The sequence below is a fragment of the Mesocricetus auratus genome, unplaced genomic scaffold, assembly GCF_017639785.1.
Source record: "Mesocricetus auratus isolate SY011 unplaced genomic scaffold, BCM_Maur_2.0 Super-Scaffold_4256, whole genome shotgun sequence".
Classification (NCBI taxonomy): Eukaryota; Metazoa; Chordata; class Mammalia; order Rodentia; family Cricetidae; genus Mesocricetus; species Mesocricetus auratus.
Window position 1 is genome coordinate 99,770,009 of NW_024429182.1, and position 16,774 is coordinate 99,786,782.

Genomic DNA, 16,774 nt, shown 5'->3' on the forward strand with positions numbered 1-16,774 from the left:
CACCCCAACAATTCCTTTAGGTCTGTGCACTTTCATTGCATCCAATGAAATCTGAGTTCTTCATTTAGAGGGAGAACACCACAAAATTTGATGGAATTTACAATAGTAGAAACTAATCTTGGTTTTCCGGATAGTTGTAACGATATATGGGCCCTCTTTCCATCTGTAAAATGGGGGTGGGGAGGACAAGACCTCCACAACATGGTGTGGTTAAATAATAACAAAAGGCTGAGGGCGAACCTACCATAGCGTATATCGTAGTGCCACAAGTAAATCCCCTTTTCCCTTTGACCGACATAGCACGAGATATCACTATCTTTCCTATTTCGCACACGGCGTAACCCCTCTAACAGAGAACGCTCGGATTCCCTTCGTCGACTTGCAACTCTTAACACCGAGAAGGGGGTACGGGTCACTGTGAGGTCTTCTCTCCGTTCTCGTAGCGTGAATAATCTCTCTTGAGTTGTCGTCTGGGTGGCTGAAGGACGCGGGTGATTGCTCCCAAGAGTCTGAAGAACCAAGTCTTAATCCCCAACCCTTCATCAGGCACCAAGCTGTGTTCCTTTCATCCCTAACCTCGCTAGACTAAAGGTCGAAGCTCAGCTCCAATTACCAACGCCATTTTGACCGGTACGTGTGACGCCACACGTTTAGCTGAAAGAGCAGCCGATTGGCCGGGAAAGGCCGGGAGGATAGGCGCGCGAAGCTAGAGACTGGAGGAGCCAAAAGGAACTACACTCCCAGACTTCCTTGCGCACGCGACCGGCAAGCAGAGACAGAGAAAGAGGACGGCGTTTGAGCTCGGACTACAACTCCCAGCAGGCCTCGCGACGCCCGTCCTTTCCTTTCAAAACGCAGTGGAAAAAGGGCCGAACGAATGGAGGCTTTTGAGTGCTCGTTTCTCAAAAGGCGGGAAAGGCGAACTACACCTCCCGATGAGCCGCGCGCGTTTGCGCCTGCGCTCTGGTATCTGTCGCCATCTTGCCCCTTCTGAGGCACCGCAAACAAACCTAATTCCTGGTGTCCCCTAGTCTTGGCGGAGGAGCCTTTTAGATGAGCCCCGAAAGGCCGGGCAGGTGGGTGTCTCTCAGGCAGGGTACTGGGAAGAGCTGGCAGGTTATCCAGGGTATGGGGGCGCTGGGCCAGTCATGGGGAGCCCGGCTTGGAGCGGTCAGCCCCATCCTCCGTTGTTTCCTAACGGGATCGCGGGGCTCCCTCAAGTGGACCGAGGGGGACTCCGGCACGCCTGGTGATGGGACACCGGAGGTCGAGGTCTAGGTCCTCCCGGGGTGAAGCCGGGGCGTCTGGCTGTTCGCGTCCCTCCGTTGTCCTCTCCACAGAGGAGAGCGCGAGGCGCGGACGCTGACCAGGGTTCCCGAGACCGGCTGCTGGCCACGGGGGCGCGGGCTTGACACTGGGACCGGTGCTGAGCCGCGCCGGCGAGGAGCCGGGCGGGCTGCTCTTGTTGTGGTGCTGTGAGGAGTGCGTGTTTGGAGAGGGGGCGGGGCGGGCTGCCTGCTGACACTTGAGCGGGGGACCAAGTAAGTCCTTGCGACCCCGGTCCCTGAAGCGCGCGCGCTCCGGCTGCGGCCGCTCGACTTTCCTTTGCGGTGCGGCTCCGCCGTGAGCTTCGCTAGAGGGGATGCTTTGGGATGCCGTGACGTGGTGCCTGATTCGGGCGGTCGCCTGCCGCCTCCGAGATCCTATCGGGAGGCGGAGACTGGCTTGGGGAGCGAGCGGATTCCTTTGGCTCTGCCCCTTCCTCCTCTCCACCCCCTTTCTTTAGGTCCTCCTGCCAGCTGGGGCGCGCAGTCCGGTTCGGCTTGCTCAGGGTTGGTTCTGAGTTCAGAGGACGATGGGAAGTAGGGGGAAGAGGGCTCCACTTGAGGCCAGGAGTTGGAGTTAGCAGCCCAGAGCCGCCTGGAACGCAGTAGAAGAGTTACATGGGTTTAGTGTTTGGCCCACCCATCCATCCATCCACCCACCCACCCATCCATCCATCATCCATCCATCATCCATCCATCCATCCATCCACCCATCCACCCACCCACCCATCCACCCACCCATCCATCCATCCATCCATCCATCATCCATCCATCCATCCATCCATCCACCCACCCATCCACCCACCCATCCACCCACCCATCCACCCATCCATCCATCCATCATCCATCCATCATCCATCCATCATCCATCCATCCATCCATCATCCATCCATCATCCATCCATCATCCATCCATCCATCCATCCATCCATCCGTCCGTCCGTCCGTCCGTCCGTCCGTCCGTCCATCCATCCGTCCATCCATCCACTCATCCACTCTACTCTCCTGCTAACCATCCTTTTATCAGTTTAACAGATGTTTAAGGAAGGTCTACTGTGTGCTCAGCCGGTAGTGTGAATTACCGGTTCTGTGTCTTTTTGTTCTCCAGACTAGGGAATTCTCAGTGTGAAATCTCAAGCATCTAAAACTTTGATAACTGGTGGGTTCATAGCAATTTTACTGACAAAACTTGAGGAAAAAGTTCTTTACTAAGTTCCATTTACCCAAATAACATGCTCTACCCTTTGCTTATTTTATCTCATAACTTATTATTAAGGAAACTGGCAGAGGTCAAGTCATTTGTCCAAGGTTGCACAGGCGGTAGAATCTATTTGGCAAGTTATACACCAGCCACTCTAAAAGAACTTGACATGCCCTGTTTTCTAATACTTAATCACAATAAACTGGGTGGGATTACTTTTTTCCCCCCCATAAACCTGTGCAAAGTGGGTTCAGACAGACCAGTTCACCAGGATGAAACAACTAATTATGTTGAAAAGCTGTAACTGGAACCAAGTGTTTGACTCTAAAACCCCCTCTCTTTCCACTGTTAATATGAGCTGGATCAGTGTGCTCGAAAATGATGGTTTGATTCATTTGTCAGAAGCTGGAAAGCATGGTGTTGAAAAGTGGTTATGAGGTGTCTTTACAGTTTTACTTCGTAGCCTGTGAATGGATCTCCAAGCAAGTGACCTATTGCATATACTTTGGTAATTTGATTTTTCTTCTGATAGGGAGGACAAGCTCTTTGGGGCTACCAAACAGAAGCAGCAATGCCTGTTGTGTGGCCAACCCTTTTGGATCTCAGCAGGGATGAATGCAAACGAATTCTTCGAAAATTGGGTATGAATTTGTTTTTGTTCTGAGCAGGGTCTCACTGTCTTCAAAATCATGGCTAGTCTCCTTCCTCAGATTCTCAAGTGATGGTACCACAGCTATGTTCCACTATGCCTATCTAATGGTTTTATTTTTGTTGTTTTATATTTTTCTGTAACTTTTTTTTCTGTGTGGGTCATGGATGTTGGTGGTATAGTCCTCATCTGTCTCACTTTTTCCAGGGCCTAGAAAAATTTATAACTGAGATACAGGAATTATGATAAATGGGAAGCCTAGCTGGTGTGTGTGTGTGTGTGTGTGTGTGTGTTTTCTTTTGGTTCTTCAAGACTGGGTTTCTCGCCGGGCGTTGGTGGTGCACGCCTTTAATCCCAGTACTCGTGAGGCAGAGGCAGGTGGATCTCTGTGAGTTCCAGGCTGGGCTGGACCGACAGCCTCCAAAACAATACAGAGAGACCCTGTCTCGTAAAACCAAAAAAAAAAAAAAAAAAAAAAAAAAGACAGGGTTTCTCTGTGTAGCTTTAGAGCCTGTCCTGGAACTCATTCTGTAGACCAGACTGGTCTTGAACTCACAGAGATCTGCCTGCCGCTGCCTCCCGAGTGCTGGGATCTGCCTCTTTTGAGTACTGGGATAAAAGCATTTGCTATCACCGCCTGGCTGTCTTTTATTTATTTTTATTTTATTTGCATTGGGGTTTTTCCTGCATGTATGTTTGTGTGAGGGTGTCAGATCTTCGAGTTATAGATGTTAGCTGCTGTGTGGGTGCTGGGAATTGAACCCAGGTCCTCTGGAAGAGCAGTCAATCCTCTTAACCGTTGAGCCATCTCTCTAGCAACCCCTACCCCCAATTTTTTTTCCCCTCAAGACAGGGTTTCTCTCTAGCTTTGGATTGTTCATGTCCTGGAACCCAGTATGTAGACCAGGGTGGCCTTGAACTCACAGAGATCTACCTGTCTCCACCTTCTGAGTCAGTTGTGTTTTCTTAAAGTCAGCATCTCACAAAATACTCAAGCCCTAAAATAGCTCTTTTGTTTTGGTCTCCATTTTACATATGAAGTTTAAATCTAAGGCAGTGCTCACAGTAAGTTATGTAGTCAGTTAGTATTTGACTCTAGGCTAGTGGTTCTCAACCTTCCTAATGTTGTGACCCTTTAAAATAGTTCCCCATGTCGTGGTTACCCTCCAACCATAAAATTTATTGTTGCTACTTCATAACTATAATTTTGCTACTATTATGAATTGTAATATGAATACAATATGTATTTTCCAGTGGTCTTAGGCAATCCCTGTGAAAGGATCTTGGGGTCATGTCCCACAAGTTGAGAAGTTGAGAGACAAATACTCTAGGCAATTTTTTTTGGTCTCATGTTAGCATACCACTAACTTTATTTTTTATTTTTATTTTATTTTATTTTGGTTTTTCAAGACAGGGTTTCTCTGTGTAGCTTTGGAGACTGTCCTGGAACTCTCTCAGTAGACCAAGCTGGTCTCGAACTCACAGAGATCTCCTGCCTCTGCCTCTGAGTGCTGGGATTAAAGGCATGCACCACCACCGCACAGCACTACTAACTTTAATAGATGTGTATGTGTGAATCATGCCTTTTCTGGATTTTAAGTTAATGCAAGCTGCCCATTTCCCAATTACTTAATTGTGTAATGGATAAAATACACTTTATCCTTAAAGTTGATTATTTAGTGTTTCTCTTTTTTCCATTGATAGCAGCTCTTTTCAACAAGCATTTAGGGAGAGAAGTAAGCCCTGATGTTAAGGCATATGTAGTGAACTAGCTTTTTCCCCAAGCATGAAAAATGGTGTTAGCTAATGCAGGTCTTCTGAATATTGAGAAAAAAGAGTTACTCTAATCATTTGAATCTTTGGTTTAAAATGAGAATCTGTGAAAAAAAATACTGTTTTAGACCGTAAGGGCCTAGTCTTATTTACCTCTGTAACCTGAGGCTAGTGCACTAAATGAATTAAATAAAAAGCCTGTCATTTGACTGACATCTGAGATTATAGTGTTTAAAGCAGCTACTTTTGGACATATTTGTAGGTCACTAAAGTTTTCCTTCAAAGGAAATCTTTTTTTGTGAATTCTATATGTAGATCAGATAAAATTGTAGCTACTCTGGATCTATTGCTAATAACTTCTTTCCTTTTTATCCCCCCGCCAACTTGAGGATTTCAAATTGCTTAACATTGTTTTAGCAGTTTGAAGAGGGTTCTTTTGGTGGTGTGGAGGGACGGGGACAGGACAACAGTATTTAAACTTACATGCAAACTTTTATCACTATATTTATGGTACTCGGCTATACACATGCACCAATGTAAACTTGCTGTTGTTGGCTGTAACATTGAACTCAATTTCTTTCAGAGTTAAAAAAATGCTAGATGAACAGATCACAAGGACAGTAAATTGGACTGAGGTTTCTGGGTTTTGAGGGCCTTGAATCAAGGGTTTGCGTTTAAATATAAAGTTAGTAACCTTTAAGTTTACCCCTAGTTTTTCTCAAAAATGGCTTGAGGTGATGCATAAAAATGATTTGATGATAAAACTCTATAAAGTCATGCACTTCAAGAGGTTAAAGTTGTGCCATTCAAGAATAATCATCCGTGATGAAACTACCGACACCATCAAGGTTACACATAATCTTGAAAGGTACCAGGTATCAGGAAGATAACCATTTTATAAAAGCAATGTGTACCATTGTGTTGTTACCATGATGGGGTTAATATGTTTGCCCAGGTCTAATAATGGGTCTAGTCACAGCATCAATAGCTCAAGGAAAGTGTTTTCTGTCCATCATTTAAAATGCAGAGAGTAATTCTTACCTCTTGTATTTGCATGTAGATTCTCAGTTACTGAGTATATACAGTGAACAAATCATCCAAGATGTTTAGGGTTAGATTGACCTATTTTTGGGACTGCCCTTGCCACATCAGATTGATCATCACTGAAGAGGATCAGGTTTTTTTTAAGCTAGAAGAGGAGATTGCACAGAAAAAAAGATATCATAGAGGAAACTAAAGAAATAGACTTAGGGTACAGTAAAAAATTCAGCATTAAAAAAATTCAAAAGTGTAAAAGTAAAAAATAACTAGCAATGAATGTGTCTGTAGTTTTAGACAGACTGTGTGGGAGATGCTGCTAAAGAAAGCAGCCATTACTTGTGGCCCTGCTGGTTCCAGGGACACTTAGAAAGGTGGACCTTGACAGCATTTTGACAAAAGTTTCTTCCTCCCACCAGGGTTAGCTTAAGGGCTGGAGAGAGTTCAGCAGTTGAGTCTGTCAGGATGTTCATAACTACTTGTAATTCCAGCTCCAAGGATCTCATTCCCTTATCCGCATGGCATATATTCTCTCTCTCTCTCTCTCTCTCTCTCTCTCTCTCTCTCTCTCTCTCTCTCTCTCCCTCCCTCCCTCCCTCCCTCCCTCCCTCCCTCCCTCCCTCCCTCCCTCCCTCTCTCTCTCTCTCTCTCTCTCTCTCTCTCTCTCTCTCCCTCCCTCCCTCTCTCACACACACACATTTTAAAAAAGTATTGTTAACTTAAAACTTTGTCCTTTTAGAAACAACCATAAATAGTTTTAATGTAGAATGCCAAACATTTTAATTACCAAGAAATTGGGGTAGGGGTGGGGGTGGGCAGAGGGGGTGGTGCTGGAGAAATGACTCAGCAGATCCATACTCACTTTGGTACCAGGCATATATATGGATATACAAGCAAAATACTCATACACATTAAAAAAATAGAGTTGGGCTAGACAATTTATGATAGACTCATGGCACCAGTAGCAGGTAAACTCTTGTTACTTTTTTGACTGCCTCTCCTTTGCTGTATTTTTATAACTCTTGAGTTGTAACTTAAACTGACTTGGAGGCTTTATGACTAAAGTATAATTGAGTGGCTGATTGGTTTAAATGAACCTGGTGCAGGGTTTTATAAAAGTAGTGCAGCACATCTTTTATTTTTGAGGCATTCACATGTATTTATTATTTCATTATACTTTTTTTGGTTTTTTTTTTTTTTTTTTTTGGTTTTTCGAGACAGGGTTTCTCTGTGGCTTTGGAGGCTGTCCTGGAACTCGCTCTGTAGACCAGGCTGGCCTCGAACTCACAGAGATCCACCTGCCTCTGCCTCCCGAGTGCTGGGAGTAAAGGCGTGCGCCACCACCGCCCGGCTTTTTTTGGTTTTTTAAGGCAAGGTTTCACTATGTAGCTCTGGTTGTCCTAGAACTCTCTCTGTAGACCAGGCTGGTCTTGAACTCATAGATTTGCCTCACAAGTGCTGGGATTAGAGGTATGTACCACTGACCAGCTTCATTATATTTTTGTCACTGGAAGGAAGCTTGGAAGTTATTAAAGGTTCTAATCGTGACTGGACTACTTACAGGGATGGTGGGAATTGTGTATGAGCGGTAATGTTTTCAGAGCCACAGTTTTGTGTGCTGGATATTGCCACCTCCTAATTTTGTACTTGACTTTTTAGTTCAGCTTCAAATGAAACTTGAAATGTCAGAAATTTTATCTATTAAAAGATTTTATTGCATTTTAGCCAGGTGTGGCATCTGTCTTTAGTCCTAGCACTCAAAGAGGCAGAGGCAGGTGGTTTTCTGACTTCAAGGCCAGCCTAGTCTACATAGTGAGTTTCAGGTCAGCCAGGGCTACATGGTAGATCCTGTCTAAGAAGGAAAAAGAATACTACATTTTAAATTTGTGTGTGTGTGTGTGTGTGTGTGTTTGTATGCATGCATGCAAGACCTTGCATACATGTTGTGGAATATGTGTGGAGGTCAGGCTACAGCTTTCAGTAATCAGGGTTTCTTCTTCCACTATGTGGATACTGGGGACTGAACTCAGGTCGTCAGACTTGTTAGCAAGTTCCTTTACCTGCTGAGACATCTTGCCAGCTGTTTGTCTTATTTCTTCAGTTAATTATGTTTTCTGTGAAATAATGTGTTTTTAAATAAGGCATGGCAGCACATGCCTGTAATCCCAGCACTAAGGAGGTAGAGGCAAAAGGATCAGAATTTAAAACTAGTCTGAGCTACATGTACAGACTGTCTCAGAAACAAACAGTAAAACCTGAAATGGAAATAATGTTTTTGTCTTTTTTCTCAAGCCACCTTGTCCCTTTGATCTGTTTCTTTTTATGGCATTGTTATTGTCTTAAACGTTTTGCAAGATCTAAAATATTACTCATTTTTTTCTGTCATTTCTACAATCAGTTACTGAGATCTATCAAATAACTTTAAGTTGGGATTAAAGAATTTGCTTAGTCTAACCACAGATTACTTGTTTGCCTTTTTTTGTGTTCTCTTACATGTGAAATAAAACCTTCATAACTGTTTATCAGTCATCTATCTAACACACACATACCCTTTATAGACCTTGATTTTAATTATCTTTAGGGTAGGGACGTTATTTTATACCTACATGTATTTAAATATTTTCCCTGGTATTCTGTCTTATAATATTCTTTTAGCAATTTTGTTTGAATTAAGTTACTGTTCAACTACAGACAATTTTACTTCCTTTAAGTAAAACTTTAAAGTAGTTATTGTTACTGAAAGTTACTGAAGTAATATGAAGTATTTTCTGTTCTTTTGCTCTCATTCCTTTGACAGTAGTTCATCCCCCTACTCCCCACAGTGCTCTTCCTGATGAAAACTTGTGTTTCCAAACTGTCATGATTGCCTGATGACTTTTTTCACCCATCTGTATTTTGCAGTTAAATACTTGAGGGCCAGACTTAACATTCTTCAGTATGTGTGTGTGTGTGTGTGTATTAGACTTAACATTGATTTCTTGAATAGACTATTCCATAATTTTATCTATTTGTTTGTTTATTATTTTGTTTGAGACAGGGTTTCTCTGTGTAACAGCCTTAGCTGTCCTGGAACTTGCTCTATAGACCAGATTGGCCTCAAACTCAGAGATCCACCTGCCTCCGTCTCCTAAGTACTGGTATTAAAGGTGTGCACCACCACTGCCGGGCTCCATAAATATTTTAATGGGACATAAACATTTAATACAGTGAATTTTCAGCTGGCTATTCCTAGTACCTTTTTGGTAATCTCTTCCAGTTCTAGTCAGAGCTGAAATGTATTTCTTGGAACTTATCTGTTTTTCACCTTTGGAGAAGCAGAGCATTGTCTTTTTGAAAGACACTGTATTCAGTGTCTGTATAGTATGCAGTACATATGTGACATGCAGGATGTTCACACTCGGTATTTCAGTGAAACTAGACATTTCTGCTTTATTTACTCAACCCATTTCTCTATACAAGGCTTCCTTTAAAAAACATTTTTATTTTATATGTATAGATGTTTTGCCTGCATATATGTTTGTGCACCATGTGTATGCGTGGTGACTGGGGAACACAGAAGAGGGTGTTGGATTCTAGGAAACTGGAGTTATAGATGGTTTGGAGCCACCATGTGGTATTTGAACCCATGTCTTCTGGAAGAGCAACAAGTGCTGTTTAACTGTTGAGCCATCTCTTTAGGCCCTAAGGCCTCCTTTTGACAGAATTGTGAATACTATCAACAGAGTGAGACTACTGTTTACTTATTGGCTAGTTTTGAGTCTGCAGACTTAATGTCTATCATTAGTTAACCTGAATTTACTGGATTTCTGTTGGGCAGGTAACAAATATTTGTAACAATGTGAACATGAAGATACTCTAATTTGGACATTTCTTCTGTCATTCTGGTTTGCTTTGGTGTCTGCTTCGTAGTGTTAATAGCTAAGAAACCCAATGTTTTATTACTTTTCTATCCTCTTTGTTGTTGGTGTTGTCTGACCTCTCCTGTAGCTCCATTCAACTAGAAGCTTAATAGGGGACTAGGAATAGCTGAGGTGTCTGAGCCTCTCTCTCTTTGTGGTCTTTCTTTCTAAGTTTCTTCACAGCTTGTTGATGCTATGGTTCCTAGAGAGCAGGCCACAAGTACAAGTACTTAGCAAATATCTGCATCCTATTTGCTGATGCACCATTGGCCAAAAGTAGCACAGAACCTAGAATTGGTATGGGAGGAGACTACACAAAGATTATATTGGGTGGTAGTAAGAGGCTTGCATATTTTGCTGGGGGAGGGTTTGAGGACTTTTGATTTATATGTATGCTTTACCTTTTTTGTTCTGTTTGTTTTACTTTATTTTTTTGAGACAGGGTCTAGTTTAGCCTAAGTTAGCTTCAAACTTATGATCTTCCTGCTTTACTTTCTGAGTACTGGGACTACAGGTGTGTGTCTGACTTAATGCTTGTATCTTTGTGTACACATGTGCATGTGTGTATTTGTATCTTCCTGCACATGCATGTGGAAACAGAACAACCTCAAATGTTATTCCTCAGGAATCATCCATTTAATTTTTTTTTGTTTTTAGGTAGGGTGTTTCACTTAGACTTGTTCAGTAGGCCAGGCTGGCTTAATGGCCAGGAAGTCTGGGGGAATCCTTTTGTCTCTGCCTCCCTCAACACTGGGATGACCTTTATGTACTACCACATCTGCTTTTCATTCCCTCCCTCCCTCCCTCCCTCCCTCCCTCCCTCCCTCCCTCCCTGCCTCCCTCCTTCTTTTCTTTTCTTAAGTGGATACTGGGGATTAAACTCGAGCTGATGCACCAAGCCCAAGCACGAGTCACCTCTCCTGCCTGTATTTCTTTGAATTAATGTTTGCTATGTATCCTCCGTCTTTCTTCCTCAGCCTTGTGAGTGCTGGAATTATAAGCATTATACTGTGCCCTGCCTAATTAGTCATTTTGATGGTAGTTTTTTATGTTTTAATTGCTTGGATGGTAGTTTTTCTAAATGTAAAGGTCTTAGATTAAAGGTGTGGTCACCGTGCCTGGCTAGGTTACCTATTCTTTAGTAATATGTTAGAGATTTTCTTTCCTAAGCATTTTATACCCTTGACTTATGTGAGACATTGTATAACAAAGCAATATAAATGATAAAAGCAGCACTTAAAAATCTTTTTTTTTTTAGTTTTTTTGCTTTTTTGAGACAGGGTTTCTCTGTGTAGCTTTGGAGCCTATCTTGGCACTTGCTCTGTAGACCAAGCTAGCTTGGAACTCACAAAGATTTGCCTGCCTCTGCCTCCTGAGTGCTGGGATTAAAGGTGTGAGCCATCAGTGCCTGGCCTTAAATCTTTTTATTCGATAACATTTTTGAAAGGAATTTAAAATTTTGCATTTGGTTGATTTGGCTTTATTTCCCTGAAATTTAATATTTTGTAGGCACATTCAAAATTGAAGGCTTATCTTGATAAAATAATTTTCTTTTTCTAGAATTGGAGGCATATGCTGGAGTTATCAGTGCACTTCGTGCACAGGGGGATCTCACCAAGGAAAAGAAAGATCTTCTTGGAGAACTCTCAAAAGTCCTTAGGTAATTTGTCACGAAAGTTTTGGTGATGTGAATAAAAATCATTTTATGGGGGTTTACTTCTTTTCATCCTCAAACTGAAGATCAGAGGTGTTCAGTTTGTTGGATGCTTAGAAGCCCTGTTCCAATTGTGTGTTTTCTGCTATGGAAAATGGGGAAACTTAGTCTCTGTTGTATATATAATTCAAAAGGGTTTAGGTAGTTTTCTTTGGGCACCTGGAGTGGGAAGTCCTTTGACAGAGGTGAAAGAAAGAAGAACTGGGGCGGCCGAATTCCACCATGTAGAGTGGCATTTATGTAAGTGGGTGCTGGTGATATAGTCATTGCCTAAATCTAGTTGATTCCTTTACCTGAGCTAGAGTGGCACTTGAATCCATCAGACAACTCCAGTGAAAGGGATTCCTTGGTGCTTTTGTCTTGATTCATTTTTATATCTTGTGCTTTCTCAGAAAATGTTCTGCTTTAACTTGTTTATTTTCTACATTTAAAGTCATTTTGTTCTATTTTTAGAAGTGAGAATATGGAAGAGTCTTATTGTTTAATTAACATTAATATAGGATTGTAATTAAGCAGATTCTCAGTCATATTTTTTGTTTCCTCATAAATTCTGCTTTTAGTCCTTAAGTGTTGTGATTCATGCTATAAATTTAGTGTTAAGTGCTAAAGAATACAAGAAGAGTGGTATTCACCTTACTGGGTATTTTTGAATATAATGTTTCATTTATCAGTGTTTAACATGTGCACATTCTTACCATTGGTAGCATAATGTAGAAGGCACCTAGCAGAAGTTGAGCCACGTTTCATTGCATGTACTCACAAGAAACATGTTATCTTGCCACTCTTACTGCTGTTATTATATTCATTGAACATAAAATTATTAGACTCTTAAGCCTTAGAAAGACCTTAGAAGACTTTCTTCTAAGTGCCCAGTCCTGCCAGCAGTCATAAGATAAGGAGGTCCTTGAGCACCTGTTTCCATGTCTAGTTAACAGGAAGCACTGTTAGTCTTACCATGGCCTGCTGTTCCACAGATGGGGAAAATCTGTGTACCAGGCTGACTTGTGTTCCTGAGATTTCCAGATAAATAATTCTCAGTTACACAGAATCAGCATGAAACCTTTCCTGTGACTTTGAAACATGTAAAGATACACATTAGGCAAAGTAATCCTCAGCCCCCAAAAGAGGTTGACTTAAACATTAATAAAAGTGTAGAGAAGAGCTGCCTGCTTGGCAGAGTTCTATAATGGCTATTTTTTTTCATAGCATCTCAACAGAACGCCACCGTGCTGAAGTTCGGAGAGCAGTAAACGATGAACGGTTAACAACAATTGCACATAAGTAAGCCATTAGTCTACCACCCCTGATTTTTTAAATGATGTAGTATAAAGTAGTTTTGAGACAGTCTTCCTTTTGTGTGGCAGGTCCCTGAGTCTTTTATCTTAATAATATCTCTATACTCAGAGACCCTGCCTATAGTGCTTTCTGTTTACTCCATTGGTTACTTTTTGTTTTTGTTTTGCATTTTGCTAGGGAAGCTTAAAGTACTTACTTAGGTCAAATCCTATTACAAGGTAATCTCTGTATAATGGAAGACCACTGAAAGCACAGCTCAATACCAAGTAGCTTGTCTCCTTAAATTGAAAGGTGCTTAGAGGTTTCTTGTAATGGTATTTGATATGTATATTGCTTTATAAATAGGCATTACAATTTTTATGACTCCAATTATTTCACCTATTTTGAGATTCAGAAAAAATTATAAAATATGTTCTTTTAAGAGATATAAATATAACTTAATGTACTTCAAAAAGAAAACACAATAAAACTATAAAGGTTTCTTATCAAATTGTTTTGAGATCGTCATAACTGATAGATTGGGTAGAGGGTAGCAAAGGACTGAGAGCAGAATCAACCATTAGTTATAGAGAGATAGTGCTCCTGAAGAACAGAAGGGCCAGAAAGTAATCCTTTCAGTGATAGTAGAAACATTTCATAAGATGTTAATTTTTATGTTCTAATATGACGTAAAACTAAAGGAAAAAGAACTCAGTGCATTACCATAATGTGATGACTGAAGGCATTTGGCAGAATTTGTATCCATTACACAGCTCTTTTGGCTTCTTGTACTTCACTGTCCCTCATTTTACTTAGCACATAGAACGGGGTACTCACCTCTTTAACAGTGTAGTTTGAATGTTATGCTGTTTGTTCTGTAAGTCTGAGATTTTTTCCATGGTAGGTATGCCTTGTAGAAATTTAGAAATTCTCTATAGGGAATAGAAACTAGTGTTTAATTGTCAGGCTAACATAGTTGAAACACTCAAATTTAATGTGTTCCTTTTTGAATTTGCTTCAGACTTTTGAATTGGAATGCTTTAAACTGGGTTTGAATTCTAATTTGAGAACTGGTGATAGGAAACTGCTAGATAATAAAGTAGAAAATGAATACATTAGAAGTGTTCAGATGGTATTGTGGGGCAATGAGTTGTAAGTTGATGCATCAGTGTCATTCTTAAAGGATAACATTTATTTAGTCTCCTTTTCCTTTTTTCCCCTTTTAAGAATGAATTTATCCTTATATTTGGGTGAAAGACCAAGTTACAGGTATGCAAATAGGTTATTATTATTTCAGGCTTTTTATTGTATTTATTTCCAAATTGACGCTCTCAATTATTCAGGGGCACATACTCCATTTATGAATTAACCATGCCCCTTGCTTCTCCTTCTTTTCCCTCCTCACCTTCCTAATACTGCCCGGCCTTTAGCCATTTTTGCTGCTTGGGAATATCTCTAGTCAGAGGGTGGGAAGGGAGAGGAGGTGAAAATTCTTAGAACTCATTTCAACTTGTTAGTTGGCCTGAAAAATAATTGGTGCAAGAATTTACTAGTATTTGCTAAAACAATTTTTGGATAGTATGTGGATTTCTTTAACCTGTTTGACCTCTCCCTTTCCTTCCTCTCTCCATTAGCATGGATAATTGAGAGTTGGCTTCTTTCCATCTGTGTTTCTCCGCCCCGCCCTTTCTGATTTCTTTAATATATGAATTTCTTTTTTTGAAAAGAGTTTACTTCAGTATATAATTAAAAAAACCTTCTTAGGTCTTTCTGTACTCAGATATTAATGTTTTATATTGTGGTTTTAGTTTGACTAGATACTGCATTTACTTGTTGAGTCCAACAGTCAGGGTAACACTTTCTTGCCCTTGGATATAGCAGTGGAGACCAAGAGCTGACCTATGAGGGCTTTAGTCTGTAAAAACAGCTAGAGGAATGCATCCGAGCTGACTGCATTCCCTTCTCCTCCTCCCTCCCCCGCTTGAAATTGCTGTGTAGCTCAGAAGGAATGAACTTGAAAGGTGATGGGAAAGCTGAGAAGACGAGCAGGAAAGAAGGGGAACAAAAGGAGTAAGGGTCCTGACGAGAAAGAAACCGTACCAAAGTAAAGGCCTTCTGCTCCAAGGCTCGACTGGGATGGTGTTTGTTATTTGATACACTAACTGAGTTCTTACTTATAACAATATTAATACTTCACATGTTTTGCTTAGGCCACTCTTTGTCCTCATTGTCTCTACAATTAGACTAAAATGATAGTTTGGAATATCAGTTCTCTGCAGTTCTGCCAACTACCAGGCACTCCCAGGAGACTGTGTTTCTGTATGACGATGCAGCTTTCTTAACTGCTGCCAACTGTAGCTCATTAGTATGTGGCTTTCTCAGAGCAGGATTTGCATCTTCCTTGGATGACTAGAGAGGCAGGCGAGTGTACAAACTGAGGGAACCTGTGAGCCCTCAGGTATAATATTTATTTTCTAAATTCTCTTAGATGACTTGTGCAGCTAACACATATTTACAACCTTGTCACTAAGCAAATAGGAACTTTTGACCTAATTCTAACATGGTATTTCATTTCTCATTCACTTAATATTTGAGCATGCTTGCATGAGTGGACATTTGGAAGACTTATAGTTCTTCCTAAAAGTTGCAGTTGTGTCTTTTTGCACTGCAAGCTTCATCTTTTCAGTAGCATATGTCCACGTGCTTCATATTATTAATCTTCCATAATTTCTGCCACCATTTAAATAATACACCAGGTAAGTGTAGAAGTCACTTTATTTGTGTGGTAAACTCATACTAAATACGTTTATCAGTGGTAGTTTGATAAAATGATGTCAGAATAGGAGTGCTATTATAGAAAATGCTAGCTTTTGGAAAGTTTTTGTTTAACAATTAGTAATCACACTTTTCTGTCTTTTTCTTGTTTGTACTATTTTTTTTGAACTAGTGTTTACATGGAACTTATGACATATATTTGTGAGGTTTGTGGGGCCTCAGGAAGTTCACCTTTCCTTGTCTTATGTAGGACTGCTTTAAATTACAAAAGAATCTATTTTTCTCATTATCCTAACTGGATTTGCCAGCTTCTAGTAATTCTTCAACTTATATCCTTTTTCTCCCACTTTTCTTCCTTCTCACCTCTCTTTCTTCTTTCCTTCCTTCTTCTCTCCTCTTTCCCCACCTTTCCTTTTTTTTTTTTTTTTGAGACAATGTTTTCTTTTCTTTTTTCTTTTGGTGTTTTAAGACAGGGTCTCAATATGTACCCATGCCTGGCCTGGAATTGACTATGTAAACCAAACTGACCTTGAATTCAGTTTACTTGCTTTTGCTAAGGGGGTGCTAGAATTAAAGGCTAAAGCATGTGTTATCATGCCTGTTTTAAATACCTTTTAAGTTGTAATTTATTCCCTGCAGCAAAAGTTGGCAGTAATTAGACAATAATTGCTCAATTGGTATAAAGAAAAAGCTGCTTATAAAACCCACTAGAAAACTTTTATTCTTTGTGTTTATGATATGACAAATAATTATGGAAGCATGATAGCATACTTGTTGAAGGAGACATTTATTAGTTGTGTAGCCTTAGGCAAGTTATTTAACTTCTCTATGACTCAGTTTCTCATTCTAGAAAGTGGAGATGCTAATACTATCAACTTCATAAGATTGTAGTGGGAACTGAGTTAACATATACAAACTATGCAGAGCAATGCCTGGTATGTAACATGCCCTTAATTGATTTTAACAACACCATCACTGTCAACATCACTGTTGTCATCATTATGGCATTGTTCCACTGCCCACTGACAAAGGCTTCGGGGTACTCTGCCTAAATCTGAAGAATCATTGGATATGGAATCTTAAGCTCTAGGCTGGGCTGTAAAATCTGTGGGTATTTATTTATTTA

General features: G+C 40.8%; 1 protein-coding gene across 14 annotated transcripts in view; it reads left to right on the forward strand.

The window, feature by feature from the left end:
- The first annotated feature begins 872 nt into the window (after nt 1-872).
- The window catches only part of Emsy (EMSY transcriptional repressor, BRCA2 interacting), a 75,515-nt gene continuing 59,613 nt past the window's right edge, over nt 873-16,774 (forward strand). For 2 of the 14 annotated variants that reach the window (XM_040758315.1, XM_013116333.3), the window contains exons 1-5: nt 877-1,076; nt 3,058-3,166; nt 11,445-11,544; nt 12,805-12,879; nt 14,101-14,142. In XM_040758315.1, coding sequence (XP_040614249.1) covers nt 3,097-3,166; nt 11,445-11,544; nt 12,805-12,879; nt 14,101-14,142 — 287 coding nt within the window. In that variant the 5' untranslated portion in view covers nt 877-1,076; nt 3,058-3,096. Of the gene's footprint in view, nt 1,077-3,057; nt 3,167-11,444; nt 11,545-12,804; nt 12,880-14,100; nt 14,143-16,774 lie in introns of all 14 variants that reach the window. The other 12 variants (XM_013116330.3, XM_013116337.3, XM_013116339.3 and 9 more) reach the window with 11 other exon arrangements.